General features: G+C 40.2%; 3 protein-coding genes across 5 annotated transcripts; all 3 read left to right on the top strand.

The window, feature by feature from the left end:
- Window positions 1-223: 223 nt before the first annotated feature.
- Window positions 224-4,575, top strand: mrps15 (mitochondrial ribosomal protein S15). The gene is made up of 8 exons (XM_080768609.1): window positions 224-489; window positions 1,315-1,380; window positions 2,549-2,624; window positions 2,860-2,908; window positions 3,198-3,282; window positions 3,422-3,480; window positions 3,990-4,181; window positions 4,299-4,575. Exons 1-8 carry the CDS (start codon window positions 342-344, stop codon window positions 4,425-4,427), a joined length of 804 nt encoding a protein of 267 aa, XP_080624735.1. The 5' UTR covers window positions 224-341; the 3' UTR covers window positions 4,428-4,575.
- A 792-nt stretch (window positions 4,576-5,367) lies between these two features.
- LOC308317848 (cornifelin homolog) lies at window positions 5,368-7,841 on the top strand. Of its 2 annotated transcripts, none has more exons than XM_080767159.1 (4): window positions 5,368-5,422; window positions 5,912-6,136; window positions 6,304-6,434; window positions 6,863-7,841. In XM_080767159.1, exons 2-4 carry the CDS (start codon window positions 6,025-6,027, stop codon window positions 6,962-6,964), a joined length of 345 nt encoding a protein of 114 aa, XP_080623285.1. In that variant the 5' UTR covers window positions 5,368-5,422; window positions 5,912-6,024; the 3' UTR covers window positions 6,965-7,841. The 2 variants fall into 2 exon arrangements, with proteins under 2 accessions (XP_080623285.1, XP_080623286.1); XM_080767160.1 differs by having other exon boundaries at window positions 5,388-5,418; window positions 5,958-6,136.
- A 251-nt stretch (window positions 7,842-8,092) lies between these two features.
- On the top strand, window positions 8,093-17,836 carry oscp1b (organic solute carrier partner 1b). Of its 2 annotated transcripts, XM_080769122.1 has the most exons (11): window positions 8,093-8,481; window positions 9,060-9,101; window positions 10,089-10,243; window positions 10,632-10,799; window positions 11,415-11,495; window positions 12,405-12,508; window positions 13,368-13,496; window positions 13,934-14,003; window positions 14,607-14,746; window positions 14,942-15,005; window positions 16,983-17,836. In XM_080769122.1, the coding sequence occupies exons 1-11, from the start codon at window positions 8,367-8,369 to the stop codon at window positions 17,100-17,102; spliced, it is 1,188 nt and encodes a 395-aa protein (XP_080625248.1). In that variant the 5' UTR covers window positions 8,093-8,366; the 3' UTR covers window positions 17,103-17,836. The 2 variants fall into 2 exon arrangements, with proteins under 2 accessions (XP_080625248.1, XP_080625249.1); XM_080769123.1 differs by lacking the exon at window positions 9,060-9,101.
- The last annotated feature ends 2,577 nt before the right edge of the window (window positions 17,837-20,413 follow it).

Raw genomic sequence — 20,413 nt, 5'->3', positions numbered from 1 at the left:
TCATTGAGAGCTAGTTATACATATACTATATATATATGTAATTTGTAAGCCACTTTTGATGCGTATGCAAATAAAACAGCAAATGTGTGCCTGTTTTGCTGGGACCAGATTACATACATACATTTTGCAAACCTGCATCCATCAACCGATTCTAGCATCGATAGCAGAGCCTAGACTAGAGCATTCAGCTGTCACATTATCCGGCTAGTCCTATATCTATTAGTTAGGTCTAGTCAACATGGCGATCCCCTTGTAGGTGACAACCGACAAGTGATATTGCCTGCTTGCTATATTATTATTTTGATCGCTGATTCTTGAAATACCCAATTACTTTAGCAGCCATGTTCACGGCAGGCATGGCTTTGCGAACCGCTCTGAAATCGTCGTCTGCGGTTTTTGGGGAGAGCAGAGTTTTAATGTCCAGCCTGATGGGAACATGCTCCGCTCCTTCATGCACCTCGGCATTAATATCGAGGCATGACCGAACTGGTAAGACGTTTATTTTAGCTACACAACACATTATGTTCATATAGTGTGATCATGTACACTTTTCAGCAAGACTATTTATTCTGGTCTGATTTGTAACACTGTAATGATAGTCTCGACTCTCCTGATTTACGGCATTAGAGCTATGGATCAGAGCTAGTCTTGATCTAGCCCTGAAACATGACTGTCATGATTTGATCCAAGGCTGGACCGCTACGCTGATGGTTTTACATAGGTGATTTACCGTAATCCCATTTCAATTATTAACGGGAAGCACGCACATCTCAAAGCCGCACACCGTTCTTTAAGATCCCAGTAGTTTATCCATGTGTCTTGTGGTCCTATATGACCCCTCCGGGTCGGAGGGGTCGAAAGTTAAACGTTGATTCCTGATATCCTATAATAAACTACTGGGAGTTTAAAGAACGGTTTGCGGACTTCCTACCTTCTTCAATTATGTTTTATTAGTACATTAGATACTTGAAAATATGTGTTATAGGATGTACTTTAGTTTTTAATGCATTTTTAGTCCTGTATGTGTCAGTGTCATATGGTTTACTAATATTATCTCAGAAAGGGAACTGCAACTGCAATGCAGCTCTATGCATGTCTGTGTTATGCTGGAGCACCAACATAATCTGCTGTGATTTTGAGACATTTGTTTTTGCACATGTACGTTAAATCAAATGCATGAGTATAGCCTACCGCCTGCGTACCGCGGCGCCACAGCTGTAATAATAATCTTAGTTTTCTCATATTTACTTAAAAAAATAAAGTTTAGTTAATTACCAAAACTAACAGAAGGATTGTTAACCCATCCCCCCTCAGCTTGTGGAAGTTTTGCCATTCAGCCAGTGAGACATTATGCCCGACCTGCTAGGAAGAAGAAGCAAGGTACAGTATACTATGTGTAATTCATACTCAAAATTAGACAAAAGATGTAAACGGCACAACTTAAAGGACCACTTCACCACTTTTCAACATCTCTTCATATAATTGGTCCTCATTAATGTTCATGATTAGACACATCTCATAGGAAGGATGTGGGCAGTTCAGACACCCGTCCACCAGTGACAATATTGTTAGGCAGATGTTTTGAAATATATTTAGATTTTTATTATCGTGAGAACGATGGCTTCCATTTTTGTATCGCAACTTTTTAGGGAATATAAAGCCTGCAGTTTCTATTAGCTTGGATTCCCCATCGATGATGTCACTGGTGGACGGGTTTCTGAACTGCCCACAGCCCTCCTATGAGACATACTGTAGACATAGAAATAATTGTGGTATTTTATCATGATCATTAGTGCGGACCAATTATATGAAGATTGAAAAGAGGTGAAGGTACATTTGGGTCGATAGAATAACACAAAGTCCTGGAGACTATTGTTTCCATTGTGGTCCTATGTATTCAATTAATCAACCTCCCCCTGTGGACTCCTGAAAGATGGATGAATTTTAGGCCTGTTTTGAAGGAAGCCAGTGATAGTCCATACTAGTATGACAATGTTGCATGGTAGGTATAGTGTACTACATGGTTATGATGATGGCTTTCTCGCAAACAAATTAGCCCGGGGGAATATTAGCCATGAATACCAGTGATCTTTTTTGGCTAACTGTTGGTTAAAGTGGCAGGCTGTACACTGAAAAGTATAATACTGCCCCCCACAGGCAAGAGTTTTTAATGTCCCAAATCTCAAAGCCAAAATGGAAGCTACAGAATCAAAGCAGATGGTGATTGTGAACGCTGTAGGGTGAAAGCCATCATAGTACATTATACCATGTAACATTGGACAGTTGTTTAATCACACACACACACACACACACACACACACACACACACACACACACACACACACACACACTAATAAGTAATCCAACCTGCCATGAAGATGTTTTGCTGATCATTGTGACCCAAAAACATATATCTACAGTACAATTTTATCAATATCACCCAGCCATAGTAGGTTTTACTAAGTTTGCAAACTGGATTGCATAGATAAGCAAACCTCATCTTGTCTGGTTAGAGATACAATCACAGACACCTTTTTTTCTTCTACAGTCCCTGGGAGCCAGCTCAGTGATCTACCCCCAACCATGTTGAAGAAAGAATATGCTGCTGTTCCCCTCGCTCAAACGTGTGTGTGTGTGTGTGTGTGTGTGTGTGTGTGTGTGTGTGTGTGTGTGTGTGTGTGTGTGTGTGTGTGTGTGTGTGTGTGTGTGTGTGTGTGTGTGTGTGTGTGTGTGTGTGTGTGTGTGTGTGTGTGTGTGTGTGTGTGTGTGTGTGTGTGTGTGTGTGTGTGTGTGTGTGTGTGTGTGTGTGTGTGGTGACACTGACTCCTGTTCTAAAGCTGATGTGCTTTGTGTTCATAGGACTGATGACATTGTCCAAAGACTGCTTAATTTGGAATTGGCAAGCCATGTATGTTTATTTTCCTCCTATAATAGTATTTAATAGTTTCATGACAATTATCAGATTTCTTCAAAGCCTATAATGAAATACTGATATGCCATTCTTTAAAAAATATAAAGTATATTGTCTCTGTCAGGTGACACCTTGTATGTCAAAAACTTTTTATTATGCTTTTATTATTATTAATTGTTTTTTGTATAATAGCCCATCTACAAGCTCATGCATGTTGTGAGATGAGGTTTCTGCCCCAAATTGCTGTGACGGCTCAATGTAGTTAATAATTTCCATGTGTCTTCAGAGTGAGAAACTCAAGCTGAAAAGGGACCAAATGATTGCAAAAGTCCAGATGGATGAAAGTGACTGCAGCTCACCACAAGTGAAAGGTGGGTTCCCTTAAAAATATGTATTGCCACATCATGAACTGCTTTTGGGTTTCAAATAAAACAACCCACGCTTTGTTTGTTGGATTAAATTCCTCTTTGGATGGAAACTCTCTTCACTTTATTGTTTGTTTTGTTTCAGTGGCCATTTTGACTACAAGGATCAGAAACTATCAAGAGCACTTACAAAAGCATAACAAGGTATGTTAAGCAAGTTAATTCTGTGTGTTTTTCTATGTTTTAGGTTGCAATGAGTCCCCTTCATCCTGTGTATGTGCATCTTCTTATTAGTGACGCAAATGACATTTCAAGACAAAGTGTTCCATCATGTTGCAATACAGTGAAGTAGCACAACGGATTTGGTACAAGATTATCTTTCTACATTTCCTTTTCTCACTGTGGTGTGAGGCTAGTGTGTGTGCAACAGGATATCCTGTGTACCCCTCAAGAAATGAGTACATACCATGGTCATGCTGGGAAGTTTTCACGCCCAGTTTTACATTCATATTGCATTACTTTCATAAAGGCCTTGAATTGATCTGGAACATGAATGATCAGCAAATCAGCATTTTTTTATTTTTTTTTGCAATAACCCCTCACCTACATGTAAATTGTCCCTAAGTTAAACCTATTTCTCCTCACCATGTGTTACTTTAAATTAATGTGGCTACTACCTCCATTGATTCCGTTCAAATGAAATGTAATTCCAGGACATGGCGAATAAGAGACGCATGCTTATGGCCATTGATCAAAGGACAAAGCTTTTGAAGAACCTTAGGTTGGTTAACTACAATGCCTTTGAGAATGTGTGCCAGCAGCTGGGCATCACCTACACCTTCCCCCCAGAGTATTACAGACGCATCACCCGCCGCTGGCTGGCCAAAAAGGCTCTTTGCGTCAAGGTAGTCAACACATATGGCAATTCATGCTGTTATGCATTCTGTGTTTGTGGATTTTGATATGTCACCTGGTGCATATTGACTAAAATATTTCATATTGGATTCATGTGTATTTCTTAGGTCTTTCAAGAGGTGCAGAAACAAAAAGCAGAAAAAAAGTTGAAGATGAAGCAATCTGAAGCAATGAAGCAATCTGTCGCCAGCACACACAGAGAGGCGTCAGAGAAAACCCAACAAAACTCACTATAGAGGATAATGTGGATTGGAATGTTTGTGTTTGTATGGGTGATTGTTTCTATGGAATATTATTGTTCATCAAGAAAATTCACCATGTTCATGTTTCTGTCCAAATGTGGTGGAAATAAAAAAAACAGCAGTGCTTTTTAAAGAAGCTTTATTGATGGTAATTGTTTCGTTTTTTCTAGTATTTATATTAAAATGATGTAGTAGTAGTAGTAGTGAGACTAGTGACCATGTTGATTATTATGACCTTTAAGGTTAAGATTTACTTAAAGACTGATGAGACGTGGCAATGACCATTTTCTACAACAGTGGTTTTCAACCAGTGGTCCTTGAGGGGATTCCAGGTGGTCCCCAGATAAATGACGGAGAGTTGGTAACCAAATGGACCCTTATTAGATTTTACCTTTACGGGTCCATTTGGATCAAGGGTTAAATTATTGTTAAACATCTGCATTACTCAACTTAAAAGAAGTCTATGCAATTAGAGAATGTAGAGTAATTGTAATTTTGATCAATGTTTGCCTGGTACCACATCAATACAGCATAGAATTGTGGACAAAACCACAAATCTCATCTCGTGGACCCTGGCTCAAATGCTGAATAAATAATGGGCCTTGGCATGAAAAGGGTTGAAAACCACTCATCTCTGTCAACCTAATGCACATATGGCTGTGTGCTTTCTGGGTGGACCTGCACAAGTTAACTTCCCTAACACTTAACTGAGCTGATATTCTGTACACAAGTGGGACATTCACTGAGCTGACATTCTGTGTGGTGTTCTTTCACTTCTTGACGTATGCAAGATTAGTCTTAGACGAACTAGTCATAAATAAGATTTTGTCCCCATCTGAGCCTCTGCGGTGAAGATTGTTGTCATCCTCGGAGGTAGCTCTTCAAACCACAAGCGCTTCACAAATTGAACGTGTCATAACTTCCTGTGTGAATCGTGATATATGTGTGTGATCTGAAGGAGTGCAGACTAAAAGCCTGTTCTCTGGTGAGTGATATAGTCTTTTCTCATGTTTCAAGAGTTAATTTATTTGTATATAACTGTAATACCTTAATTTTGTTAGTTTAAAGTAATAAGAGTGCAAATGTAATAAGAGTCTTGAATGAACAGTGAGAATGTGAGTTTATGTCTGCAAACTAGACATGAGAAACAAATGGGCAACTAATTGAAAGGGTAACTAGACTATTGAAAAGGGTCTGGTTGTGATACTATTTACAGTTTTAGAATCACAATAAGTAATAATTATTTGTGTGCAGGCATATTCACACGCCAATATTTAATTATTAATTGAATTGTTTTTAACAAATTTCAACAAATTAACTGCTCCGGGAATCCATTGGTACCTCTTGCTTCCTGTGAGTGGAAACTTTACCCACATAAAAAATTGGTTAATGTCATGTAGACTTTGGATTTCCTTCACACAAAAGAAGACTTGCAAGAGAGAGCTTGCAAAATGCTGTTTTTCTTCCTTAAATAGAAGTGAAGTGACACATCAACCGTTGACCGAGGAAACTGTTCTGTTCCAGTGTGTACAACTACACGTGATCTTCTCTAGGTGGCTGATACTGAGCAAGTGAATCCATCAAACAAAAAATGTCTAATCCAGCAATCACTCACCAACCAGGTGCTGGCTCATATGGGACAAATGTTCAAACAGGAGAATGGTCTACTGGCCTGTGCTCCTGTTGCAGTGACTGCTTTGTCTGTGAGTAGATACCATTTCCCCCTCCAAAGCTAATTGTCTATAATCCAGCATTATTTGATGTAAACAAGTTCAACCCAAGTACTATACACACAGCTGTCAGTGAGTTTTTCATACTGTGCAAATGCTGTTTTCTCTGTATTTTACAACGTGTACTTTGTTTCATGCAGTTGTCCTGGGATGGCTGGGAATCCTGACATGCTACACAGCAAATAAATATGGTGAGAACTGTTTGCTGGGTCTGTTGCCAGGAGGCATGACAGCAATGAGGACTCACATGAGGTTGACATATGGTATTCAGGTATGTGGTAGTCCCATCACCATCAGACAATTTTACTACCTACTGGGGATTTGCATGTGTCCTCTGAAATGTGTATCATTGAGCCAATAGAGCACACCTGTTTGCTTAGGACAACCACTGCAGTTGTGTTAGATTGGTCAAACTAAATATATATTCACAAAATAATTAAGTTACTCAGTGTAGCTTTAATGCCTCACACTAATGAGAATAATGGAAATAAATACACCTATTCTCTATCTGATTATTAATCACTTTTAAATCTCTGCTGTAATGATATGATTGCAGTCTGTCCACAAAGTTGTGAAAGACGGGAAGATATATCACTATCAACATGTTTATGAAATTGCTTCTTTGTAACATTTCATGACCAAGCTATAGGAACTTGTGGTTGTGTATAACGTAAACGTCCTAATATTTTACTTTGGCAGGGGACAGTGTGCGACGATGCCTGGATGACCTGTTGCTGTGGGTGCTTGGAAGTGTGTAGAATGGCAAGAGAAATCCGCATCAGGAATGGAGAAGTTAATTAATCTTAACGGCATGCCTATCATGAATATGTTATAAACTGAATCGATGTTTTAAAGTGATAACATAATTCATACAAGTGTATAATTATTCATACAATATATAACGTATACACCTTTTAATTGTCCTAACTTGCATTAATGTAAAATATATTATATTGTGTTTGTGTATGAATTAATGACAGTGCCTCATTGTATTATGATCCAATTCTGCACAAGACATTATGCAGTTTATTTTAAGCATATTATTCATGGACATGGTGATATTGAAACACTCTGTTAGAATAGTCACTCGTATTGTCACTTTTTCAAAGTGAAATTAAATTTGTTTTGCTGGAAATGCACTGAAACCACAACGAGGACCCCTGGGGGACGGGTCCACAGACCCCAGATTGAACCACCACTCCGCCCCTACAGTTAGGCATAGCGCACGGGAACATGATTGGTTCTTTTCTTCGTGGCCTGGCAACCAGAAGAAGCTTACTGACCCTCCAAGCATCCGACACCATTGTACCGTCAACGCTCGTCAACATCAATATTACCTTACTAAGCATTTAACATCCGTTCGAATGACTTCAAAATAAGAGTTTATAACGCATCAAACGTTTGTAGTTGTTTGGAACCGTGCAAAATGCATGAAAAACATAATTTCACAAGACAGCTGCCATGTTGTTGTCGGACATGAATTCTTGGATGTACTGTATGTGTTCTATTCAATAGAACGGGGAATATGGAAACAAGTCCCCTGGAGCATTTATGTGTAATCCTTAGTTTTAGCATAACCTTTGCATGTGCTACCTGTACTGTTATCAATAATGTTTTGTTAATGAAGTATGCAATTAATCAATATGTAATCAATATGCTTGTCATTTAAAATAATTATATGAGGTAAAAGTTGTCTTGTGCAAATGTGTTTGTAATTTGATGGAAGATATTGCTTCAAACAGTCTAAATTGGCTGGCAGATACCTTCATTGGCGCTGGAGGACACACGTCGGACACCAAAGGGACACATCTTTGAGTTGAAATGTATTTATTTCCATTGGAATTTGTATAGAGGGTTGATTGAAATCTTTATTTCACAGTATGCAGAATGGGTTTCAACCGAAAGCACAAGTCAATATAAAAACTGCTACTTTGTGGATGAAACTAGGATAAAGGTACAAATACACTTTTATTATATGATTATTATTATTGTTTTGGTTGAAGTCCCTTAATCGGAAATCACATGCTTATGGAGTTGCTGTTTGACGCGTGTTGTTTACGCACCTATGATTTACACACTGACACTGACGAATCACTGGTGCTGCAGCCATGAGCCATCCCAGTGTGCACTGTGCAAGCTAGCAAAATCCGGCGCACCTATTATTTATTGGAGAGAGTAGACTAGTAAACCGCCATAAACAGTCATGTCTTCTTCGAGGACCCTACCCCTGCTCTTCATCAATCTCGGTGGCGAAATGCTCTACATTCTGGACCAAAGACTCCGAGCCCAGAATATCCCTGCTGACAAAGCCAAGAAAGGTAGCTATCTGAGCAACTATGCACAGCTAACTCTGCCAAGGCTAACGTCACTCTGTACTATCATTAGCATGTGAGAGAGTCACGACTTTTAGTTGATCCAGGTACAATCGGGGTCTGGACAGCTTGCTGTCTTTTGTTATTGAGTTATTGAAGAAATCCGTTCTTTTCCCAATGACCTGTGCAGACCAGTGAAGAGTCCTGATCAAAGATCAGGAGTCTGGAGTCTTGTTCCATTTCTATGGAGCTTTTACACCAGTGGTAACTGGGTCGTTGGCAACACACAGTGAATCCGTTTTAAGATCTTGGCCATATAGGTACACAGTACTACAGGCTACACACAAACACAACATATTTTAATGCCACAATGTAATTATCTTCACCTCAATTATTTCAAAATAATTTAAGAAAATGTTATTGATAGTTTATAATTACATGTTAATATGAGCTCATTAATTGCTATCCATTGCCAAGCAGTTAAAATGTTAGCCTTGATCTTATATTAGGTGCAGCCTGTCAGTCTGTGTGGTTGTCAGAACATTGTCAGTTATTTTAACTGTTTCCTTCTTCAATCCATTAAGACTACACTGTAGCTGCCTGGATAGAGGAGGACAGAAGGAGAGGTATCCCTGCATAGTTTATCATTATGCAATGGCGCATCAGTAGCTTCTGCTCTGCTTTGGCCTAGACCTTAGTGGAAACCAGCAAGCCAACAAAACAAGACGCCATTACGATATGATAATAGATGGTAATAACATCTTCAACTGCTTATCCGTAGTCGGGTCGTGGGGGCAACAGCTCCACCAGAGAGCTCCAGACTTCCTTCTCCAGAGCAACATTAGTATCTTTCTCCTGGGGGATCCTGAGGCGTTCCAATCCAAGGCCAGTCTGGCCCTTGGTCTGCCCGGGGGTCTCCTTCCAGGTTAACAATAAACCTGAGCTTGAATACATCACTGCAAGCAAGCTACCATGTATGTAGGCTACACTGCTGATGGTTCTCAGACCTGCTGCTTTGTTAGGGCCTTTGGGAATAGGCACAAGTAGTAATGGTTTTGTAGGGCTGGGCGATATGACTTCAAATCAATATTACAATTATTTCAAACTTTTGCCTCGATTACGATTAATGAGCAATTATAAAAAATAATAAAACATAGTTAAAATAGCTGATCCACAAGCTCACGATGCGGTGCATTGTGAGCTTGTAGACTGTCTATTTTCGCTATTTGGTCTGTACAGGGGAGTCTGCTGGGGCTCGCCACACTCGCATGCTGTGCCACCATTGTACAACAAAGTATAACACAGGGCTAAGTGGTTAATCAGACTCATAGATTTAGTCGATTATAAAGATCTATTAGAATGTATTTGTGTTGATTCGTTGATAATAATATATACAAAACAGCTTATTGATTATTCAATATACCTATATGAGATAATTGGTACTAAACGTCTGTTTTGATTTTTCAGTTAATTGTCCAGCCCCTACTTTTGCGTGCCTTAATCTGCATATCTGCCTGCTTACGAGTCAATGTCACAGCTTCAAATGCTTGTCTGTGTAAGTAACCACAATACATTTGGGTCCTGTTGTGGTTTTACTATTTGCATTTGACTAGTTATGAACGACATCATCACCACGATGTTCAACAAGAAGTTTCTGGAGGAGTTGTTCAAACCACAGGAGCTTTACTCCAAGAAGGCCCTGCGGACTGTTTTCGACAGACTGGCCCACGCCTCCATCATGAGACTCAACCAAGCTAGCATGGACAAGGCACGTGTAGTGTTCTGTTGAACAGTGATTTTACACATGAATACACATAGCCCTAGGGCCATGTGCTGTCATGTAGTCTGTGAGTGTTTAGTTGTCAGTGTCACTTATTTCTCAGATCTTTTACTAAAGTGTGTGTGTGTGTGTGTGTGTGTGTGTGTGTGTGTGTGTGTGTGTGTGTGTGTGTGTGTGTGTGTGTGTGTGTGTGTGTGGCGCGCACACGCCTACCTCATCATTTTGATGTAGCAAAACAGATGGTCATTTTAAAATGTAATTGACTGAGCCGTGTAGCTCCCTTTTGGATTTGTATTCATTCAGTCATTCATTCATTCCAATCACTGCTGGCTGATCAGTCAATTTGAATTTTGTTGCCTTGTTTTCCTGCTCACAGCTCTATGACTTGATGACCATGGCCTTTAAGTACCAGGTGCTTCTCTGTCCAAGGCCCAAAGACATTCTCCTAGTGACTTTCAGCCACATGGATGCCATCAAGGACTTTGTGAAGGAGACCCCCAGCATTCTCAGCCAGGTTGATGAGACGTTCCAACAGCTCATTGAGGTACAGCATGCCTAGCTATATATCCATTGGTATTTTCCTTTAGTGTATCTTGCATGATAGTGGACTAGAGCCGGCTGCTGTACTGTATGTGCCATGCATTGTGTCAAACTACTGCGTCATGTTTTGATTGTGTTCATTAACATTTTGGTCAAATGTGACATAAGTTACAATATTTACAATTTGGTTATGATTACATGACGGCTCTTGTCCATTATGACTTTATTAGGGTCCCGATATTAATCACTCTTTCCACCCATCTTCAAATTGTATTCTCCTCCTTATTCTTGTGACCACCAGGGTGGAGCTCTGTGGACTGCAACTTCAGGTCCCATAGCCTCTGGCTTTTAATAAACAGCTTACAGCAGGGAAAAGTAAAACATTGGCTTTGTCAGTCCCTGCATATGCCAATATTCAATGCCCATTGTGACATATCAGTTTGACTGGCCAATCCCACTGAAAAAGATTCATGAGAATAGACACTACAGAGTTCACGAACATGGGACAAATAGGGTCATGACAGTGAATTATGGCTTATGGTTTTATGATTGTTGCTGTTCACTAACTGATGTATTACTGATTTTATTTGATGTATTTTTTTCCCTTTCTTTTCATAAGATGTACACACCATCATCTAATGGTGAATTCCAGCTGATCAGACAAACACTTCTCATCTTCTTCCAAGACATGCACATAAGGGTAGGTCCTCCGTATAGACTCACTGTATAAATGATTAGGCAATCGGATCTTACATTTTGAATCCAAGGACCGCCATAACTCAGAGTTACATACATGTAAAAAATCAAAGATCCATTTATCCACAAGAGAAACTGTAGACCCCTCTTCAGACCATGTTTCAGCTTTTTCTATTTTCTGTAGTAAATCTACAATCCATAAGTTCTATTTCTGTTGCAACAATGTCTGAACTAAGCCAAGCTCTATGGCGTGGCCGTCTGCTTCAAATACCATTACTGCCATTGTCGACCAGCAGGTGTCATTCCCTACCCACACCGGGGTCAATTTCCTCATTCTAAGGGAGACCACCTCCAACCAATGCAGATGTACTTCTTGTATTCTCTACCATGCAGATTGATTAAAGTCACTTTTCACTCATTAAAGGGATTGTTCACCCCCAAAATGACTTTTTGTCCCTGTCGAATTCATGGATATTCTTTTTCCTAAGCCAATAATGTTATGAGAGACACAAAGAGTCTCCTTTGTGTCTCCATAGGCTGCTTCTCATCATTCTCCACATGTGGAATGCGGCCAAAATGAAAACAATTTTGTGTCCCTATTTTCAGCATGTCATTACAGCTGAAAATGTTCAAAGATTTTCAAATCTGATAATATTTAAAATACCAACCTACAAGTTCACAATGTGTCACCATAATATAAAACAATGTGTTGTGAGCTTGTTGATCAGTTATTCTCTCCACACAACACCAGTAGTGTTGACAACATTCTCTTTTCTTGCAATATCTTTGTAAACTGTCCCAAATGACACATGTTCTGTGAAGTCTTTTCAGGATGCAACACTTGAAAATAGGACTTAGGTGGTTAAAGTCCTGGATTGTAGCTTTAATTCACGTCTCCATTTGTGATGCACAGGTGTCCATCTTCCTGAAAGACAAAGTACAAAATTCCAACGGCCGTTTCGTCCTTCCCACCACTGGTCCTGTTCCCCATGGATCACAGCCGCCTGGATTGATCAGGTATATTTAGCAGGCCATAACCTGCTAAAAGTGAAAAGAATCATGTCCCTTAACTACATCAGATGAGTTTTAGTTTCTACTCGTAGATACATTCTGATGTGCCTTTTCTGTCCCCAGACACTGTCATGTAAAGATTGATTGGCGTAGCTGTAGCTAATAGCATTACAGAGGTCTTGTTATGCAAGACGTCTGTTTCTAATTTGAAGCAGCCTCTACACTGTCATGTCTTTAGTGTTAATTTAACCCAGACAGTAATTTGAAGCGGCTTCTGCACCGTCAACTCCTGTGTCCTAATTTAACCCAAGGAGTGTGCAAATGTACCGTACAAATTACTTTCGTACATTCTTGGAGTTAAATTAACACTATAGATTTTACTATGTGCTTTCAGCCAGGGCTCCAGCTGGTAAAGGATTGTGTGTGTGCTCCAAATTGTGTTTATGATGACCTTGGAAGAAATAAATAAGCTTGAAATGTGAATAGAATATGGGCTTGGGCTTCTATCAAAGATCATAGCAGTTTCTCCCAGTCTATTCCTCTACTATTTAAATCATTGACTTGTTTGGCATCTTTTGGGAAGTAGCGTCTTGTTATACAGTAGGTCACAAAACATAATCCTAGAAGCATGCAAGGTGTGAAATATTTATATAATTAATTGTATTTTAATTACCTGTATTTGTAGGCAATTTTTAAAAAGTGCCTATAATATATAAATGTCTGAACACCGGGAGAACAAGAAAAATAAGCAGTGAGATGAGATTGTTGAAAAAGGATTCATCAAAGAAAACAAATACTGAAAATATGTCATGAAAACAAATGTGCTGAAAATATGTCATGTTGTGTTTGTATATTTAATAACTAGAATGTTTAGCTGCACTGGCGAAGAAGTGAGCAGGCTACAGTTCCCAAGTGGAGGAAACTACAGCAGTCCTCTCCGAGAGGGCTCCTTTGACATGTTTGGAGACAGAGTTATCAAACTAGGCACAAACATGTAAGATGCCAACATCACAATCTGAGTTAGCTTGTTAAGTACAGAACATGTTCTTGATTGCATTGCTGAAAAGATACAGTACCGGTATATTAACGAGTACTATCAACTCAACAACTTACGTATTTGTTGGGCAGAAACCTTGTATTTCCATATTACAACTTTCTATGTAGCATGAAACATTTTTAAGTGAAAGTGGTTAAATATTAAATCAATGCAAAGCTTGTGACTATAACTACAATAGATCAATTTTCTGAAAAAGTAACCATTTTGGACATACAAGGTTTCAACTCGACAGCAAAGATATATTGACACCTGACACAACGGCAAGTTATTTTATATTGTATTCACAATTTCACATGCATTATGTTTTGTTCCACTTCATCTGTGTTCCATTTTAATCAGTTGCCTGTTTATATTGTAATCATGATGACATTTAGGTACAGTGTCAGTCGCCCAGTGGAAACCCACATGTCAGGGACATCTAAAAACTCTGCACAGCACACTAAGGTAAGCTATCAAATTCACCGGCTGGATTCAAAATCAAATCAATAACATTCATCTTGTATGTGGCAATACTTGGAATGAAATAGTAAATTGGATATGTCCCAGTTCTCATGTGCAAAGTACATCAGGAGTATAATGTCATTTTGGAGAGAGACCACTGAAGAGTGTCAAAGTACGATATTGTGGCTGTCAGGCAAAAACCCTTGTATACAGTTAAGTTTGTCTGTGGGTTTTATGCATATTTAACCAATACAAAGTATTAACAAGAGTTTGTTGTAACTAAATAATAACTACATTGGGTCCATTGGAAAAGTACAGGCTTTGGACATTTGGACGTTTCTGCCCGACAGTGATGCTCTATAAGGGATAATATACAGAGAGTTGGTAATTATTGTAAAATAAACCCCATCATGGCTGTTTGTTTTTAGGAACAGCTGCAAATTACAGACCTAGCCTTAGATTCAAGTATTCAACAAAGCCAAGGAGTAACATGGTACCACATGACATCACTCTTCACATACCATGAAAGGGACAGAACGGGAGCACAGAAATGCCTTGAGGGGGAACAAAATCATAATGTGCATTGGCGTTCTTCTGTGTCACCAGGTCAACACTGCTCCCAACCCCCTGGCCAAAGAAGAACTAAATCTACTGGCAAGGTTAATGGGAGGGTTGGAGGTACAGAAACCTGGCAACACAGGCACTGGCTTCCGGGTCAACCTCTTCGCAACTGACGAGGAAGAAGAGTGAGTTTCTCCTATTTAAAGATGTGTGTTTGTGTGTCTGTGAATTGTCTGTCATTATATGTGGTGTCAATTTGAATGATCTGTCAGATATGTTCTATATCGGGTATGAGCTGCTCCCCCACTCCCCCTCTGTGTGAGGAAACGAATGCTTTGACCTGTTTAATTATTTAACGCTGATATTTTTCTCACCCCAAGGGAGGCATTGAAATCAAGACCAGATGAGTTTTCATATGAAGTCATAAACATTCAAGCAACAACGGTAAAGATTATTATTTGTCTGTACAACCTGATGTTTTTTTTATTTTATTTTCTTTGTTTTGTTTAAATTGTTCCATGCAAGTCGGGAATACATGCCCACCCATTGTGCAATACTCGTGTTATTTGATGTACTCGTACCCGTTAGCTGCATGGCATGGCATTTTGCTTCGGAGTGCCGCTTTTGTTCGCTTCCTTTACTTTACTATTCATTGATTGATTGAAATATTTATTAACAGTTTGCAGAATTACAGTACATTTCAAGCACAAACTCAATTCAGATTTTATGGGGGCCAGTTTCGAATTGCAGCCATCCGTAGGTGCCATTTGAGAGCGGTTTTGAAGGAGTCAAGGGATTCACATGTCTTAATGACTGTTGGTAGGGCGTTCCACATTTTGGTGGCATAGGAGCGAAAATAATTTAGTCCCATGTTTGTGTCGAATCTGGGTTGTACATGGTTTGTTGCACTCCCTCTGGTGTTGTGGGTGTGGACTTCGTTAACATTAAGGAAGTATTTTGACAGGTACATGGGTATCTTGGTGGTGTATCGAATCTTGTTGCAAGATGCTGTACTCTGTCGTCGACCCTAAGCCATTCCAGCCTGTCAAAGTGGGCAGGGGTGAGGTGGGTTCGGGGGGTGACGCCATGTAGGAGCCTGACCAGTTTGTTTTGGGAGGTCTGGAGCCTTGTTTTAAGGGCCTTTGAGGTGCTGTGGTACCAAGAGGTGCATGCATAGTCAAAGAAACCTTGTACGAGGGCTCCTGTTAAGGTCTTCAAGGTGTTTGTGTTGACCAGTGAGGAGATCCTGTAAAGGAATCTTGTTCTTTGATTGATTTTTTTTGTTTACATTGGAGGCCATTTTATCACCGGAAAGATTAGCCTCCAGGATGGAACCTAGGTAGGTAATTTCATCTTTTCGTGTGATAATATTGTCACCCACTCTAACCAAGAAGCCATCTGCCTTGCTGAGATTACTATTTGATCCGAAGAGAATGGATTCAGTTTTTCCCAGGTGTAAGGATAGTTTGTTATCAGCGAGCCAGGTGCAGATTCTACCGAGTTCAGAGCTGAGGGTCTTTTCAACCTGCAGTTTGTTCCTGTCCGAGACCAGCAGTGCTGAGTCATCTGCGAACAGGAAGAAGTTGCAGTTACAAGCTGATGTCACTACTATGACCACAGCTCTCGTAACTTCTGTTCCATTTGCAGTGTATTGGCAGCACAGCACAAACGAAGCTGCTCAGCCAACCAGTTAAACCGACGGGTCAGGTTTTCCAATCAGGAACTTATATTGGCTAAGCGGCACAAATGTTACTCAAAGCTCCCAAGCCCCAGAACCGTGGTAGAACAGCTTGGTGGTCAAATCTGGGATAGCAACACTTCAGCATTTAAAACGCTACTGCATGTGCGTATACCATTTGAAACTCTACTGTGCAGTGTGCATGCTTCTATAATCTGAAACGCTAGCTATTGGCTATCTATTGGCTCCGATATTGGAGCCAACCAGGAAGTAGCTGTACTTCTGGTTGTTTCAAACACCACTGAACAACTTATTGAAATTAATAGTTGTGGGGCAATCCGTCTTCTAGAATTCAATGGAAGCTCCGCTAATCCGTGAAGCCGGCGGGTCGGGTTGGACAATCAGGGGATCCCGATTCCCTACTCCCCCAAACACACACAAACGTTCTGACTTAATTGCTACTGGCACACATATGGAAAGTTTGAGGCCATTCGATCGGATAGCACCTGAGTTATGCCCGGGACACACAAACCCACACACAGGTTTTGTGAATTCATAGTTAAGTTTGGCTGAATAAAACTGATGAGGCAGCAACCTTAAGTTTTGTCTTTGGCTAAGCTAAAGATTATACATTATCAGAGATACAAGCCTTTGCCAGTCTAACAGGATGTACTGTAATAAGACATAAGCCTTACTAGCAGACTGCTTCCTTGCCGTGATTGATGGATTACCTTGACTTTCAGGACCAGCAGGCCAATGCCGAGCTAGCCAAGATCATGGGAGAGTTCACAGAAGCTACAGAGCCCTCACCCAGTGCCACCAACAAAGGAGACGATCTCCTGGCTATGATGGACGGTCTGTGACAAAGTGTACTGCTAGCAACAGTGCATTCTACTGTGGACGAACCTGTCTACTGTCTGTCGAACCTGCAAAACCATGGTGACTGTCACACATACACAGTACACACACACACACACACACACACACACACACACACACACACACACACACACACACACACACACGTGCACTCAGCCAGAAAACCTGTGACGTAATTTGAGGTTCGGGGGGGCGTGTACCGTCCTAAAGTCGACTCTTCGGTGCTACTGAAAATGTCTGACGAGCCGAAATCATTTCTGCGGTAAAATAAGAGTATGAATCGGCCGGACACGGTAGGCACCGCTAGATCAAACTCAAGTGTCCTTTCCACTGGGATTCAAAACACGGATTCCCTGAATCCCATAGACGAAACTTCCATATTTTCCAATATGTTGACAGTCCTGCAGTACCTTTTTATTATGCACTATAATGTAATGTTTATCTTATCATAATTTTACAAAGTGCAGGCAGTGGTACTGTAATCTCACGGGGATTTTGATGGACAAATCATGCTCAGTGATGGTAGCCAGAACATTATTATTGATATTCTGAATTGTCTGATATGTAAATATGTTATTGCAGAGTATTTATTTTACATGGTGTTTGTTAATGTGTACATTTATCTTGTAAGTGATAAAGGATTTTTGGCAATTGCAAGAATGTTGAATATAGAATGCATTTTTATAACACATAGGTTGAATAAAATACATTGGAAAAACATTTTTTTAATTTCCTTTGTTGTGAAGGTTGTTATTATAGGCACCATTGCCCCCTATCTATTTTGGTGGTGATTGTGAAGCAATAGTGTTATGTGCTGTATACCCAACCCACAGTTGTATTGCAGTTAAGTAGCAAGAACACAAGAGGGAGCTGCTGGCTATATGTTATGTATGAGTTCAAGGTAAAAATTGAATTGCCTTTGCCACATGATGAAAATATGAATTAACAATTCACAATAGTCCTCTTAAAATTGTTGCGATTTGAATGGCTGTTGCTTACCTGGAAACCAGACAGAAGCTGCCAGAGCTAAATAAATAAAGGATAATGCAGTGATATTAGTCTGGCCATGCCAGGCTAGGCTGTTGATGTCCTTTGAGTAATTTATGTTTTCTCTATAAACTTTCTTTCTTTCTGTTATAGTCAATTTACTCTTGGCTTATCATTGTTGCCACAGATTAGTATTGTTAATAATTAAACACTGCCTTAACTCAAACTGTCATGTAGAATCTGAAGAAGCATTTCAAATGTCCCAGTGGCCAATAGACCACAGTAAGTGTACAGTACCAATTGATTAGACTTTTTTTCTGTCATTTGAGCACTGCATATGAATGCTTGAGTGTCATCCACTCAAAATAGGCTCCCCTGAAACCTGCATAGATCTACAATCAGAATTGCCATGGCAACGGCTCTGTCAGTGCCCAAGTTATTTGTGTGCGGTGTGCCTCCAGACAAAAGTGAAACTATGATAGTCTCAGCACGTCTCATAACCCCCTCCCCCAGTCAACCACGGGCTTTCAAACTCATAATGTTGCATACCACGCAGGCAAAACATGCTGAGACAGTGTTCTGAATGGATCAGGGGGTGGGGGATTCAGGTGAGGACTTCCTAAATCTAGTCAAAGAAGAGAGAAGAGATGAAAAAACTATACCTGCCCTCATACAGCCTGTCTGCAAAACAAGCTAAAGCTTAGATCAGCAACACTGCTCTGGATTCAACTTGCCGGCTCACTTCACCAAATAGCCAAGCCAACCCATTTAAAAATGCCTTTATGTTGTTTTTTGTTTTGTTTTTAGATATATTTTTGGGGCTTTTAGCCTTTATTGATAGATCACAGTAGCTTGACAGGAGACGAGTTCGAGAGTATGTTTTGCACTCTGTCCGTGTGTGTGAGTCTGTGTGTGTCCGTCCGTCTGTTAACAGCTAATCTCCAGCACCATTAACCCGGTCGATGCCAAATTTTGCACACACTCCCTGGATGCCAACGATGAACCTCTGCTCCAAATTTTCCAACACGGCATGTTATAGTGCCACCAGGATGCCATACTTTTGAATTATTTTATATTACTCATCCAGATCCTGTCCAAAAATCCCGCAAATCATTACACAGTATCTATATAGTCATGACTGTGTTCAAGACGCATCGGTCCGATATTTAAGATTCCATCCTAATTTGCTAACATTGGCTTTCAAAATTTGCAGGATTGGCCCATTTTGAACAAAAAGCCTCAAATCATGAACGAAGGCTGAGGAATACTGTATATCCCACCCTTTTCACATTGGCATGTTATAGCGCCACCAACAGGTGGATTTTTGCAAAACACATTTTTGTAACAAAATGCCTCAAATCATCCAATTACCATCCAAGGCAAGAAGAAATGTCACCCTTTTCACATTGGCCTATTATAGCGCCACCAGGAGGCCACAACCTGACCTGCCCTGGTGGAGACTAGTTCAATATGTTCCACTACTGGATTTCTTAAGACTTTTGATATGTTCTTTAACTAACATTTATGAAACAAAAAAAGTTTAAAGAGTTTCTGTTGCAATTTGTTTAACGTGTCAACTCAGCATTTCAGCAGCTTTGAGTTGGTCTATCCTAAACATGACCAAAGAGCATTTAAAGCAAGCTTCTCTCCCCAGTCCCCACCCTTGCATTTGGAGCTATGATTCACAGTTTCCTCTTCCAATCTGTGGGCAGGAGCAGGACACCGTAAAAGCCACCGGCTGACAAGTGTTTCATGTGGCCATGCAGGGGCATATGCTGCTCTGCTGAGTCGAGGCAGGAAGGAGAGTGCAACTGCAACAACCTTTAGGTTACCCTCTTTATTTGACGCAGTCTTCCTCGTACGAGTCATACCTGCCCACTGGTTTGAAACTGTTTGAAACTGGGACCAGTGGCGGGTGTAAAAGTCAAATAAGGGTTTCTAAATTCGGAAGGGTGGTCTGGAGGTTCTTAAGGTCGCTTGGCTCTGGTCCAGCTTCTGATTCTGCCCTGCAAGGTCGCTGGCATCTAAAATGTCACGGTGGGACAAACTCCAGGTTAAGCTTGTTCGAAGCATACTTTAACCTCTTATTTGGACAATAAAAGTTTAATATTACGAATTAAACACCAAGACAACAACACACGCTCTTTTGATAACAGGGTATGGAAGTCAAATGTAGCCTATAATGTAAGCTCGTCCGCAGGGCTCTAATTTGCAATCAAGGACAGGATATACAGTTTCAATCTGACTCTGAGTCATAATTCTATTCTGAATGAAGAGCAATTTGATACTCCACGTTTAGAACAGTCTG

The sequence above is a fragment of the Protomyctophum bolini genome (genome assembly GCF_963924005.1).
Source record: "Protomyctophum bolini genome assembly, chromosome: 7".
Classification (NCBI taxonomy): domain Eukaryota; kingdom Metazoa; phylum Chordata; class Actinopteri; order Myctophiformes; family Myctophidae; genus Protomyctophum; species Protomyctophum bolini.
The sequence above is the reverse complement of the archived record's forward strand: the minus strand, read 5'-3'. Positions and strand labels throughout refer to the sequence as shown.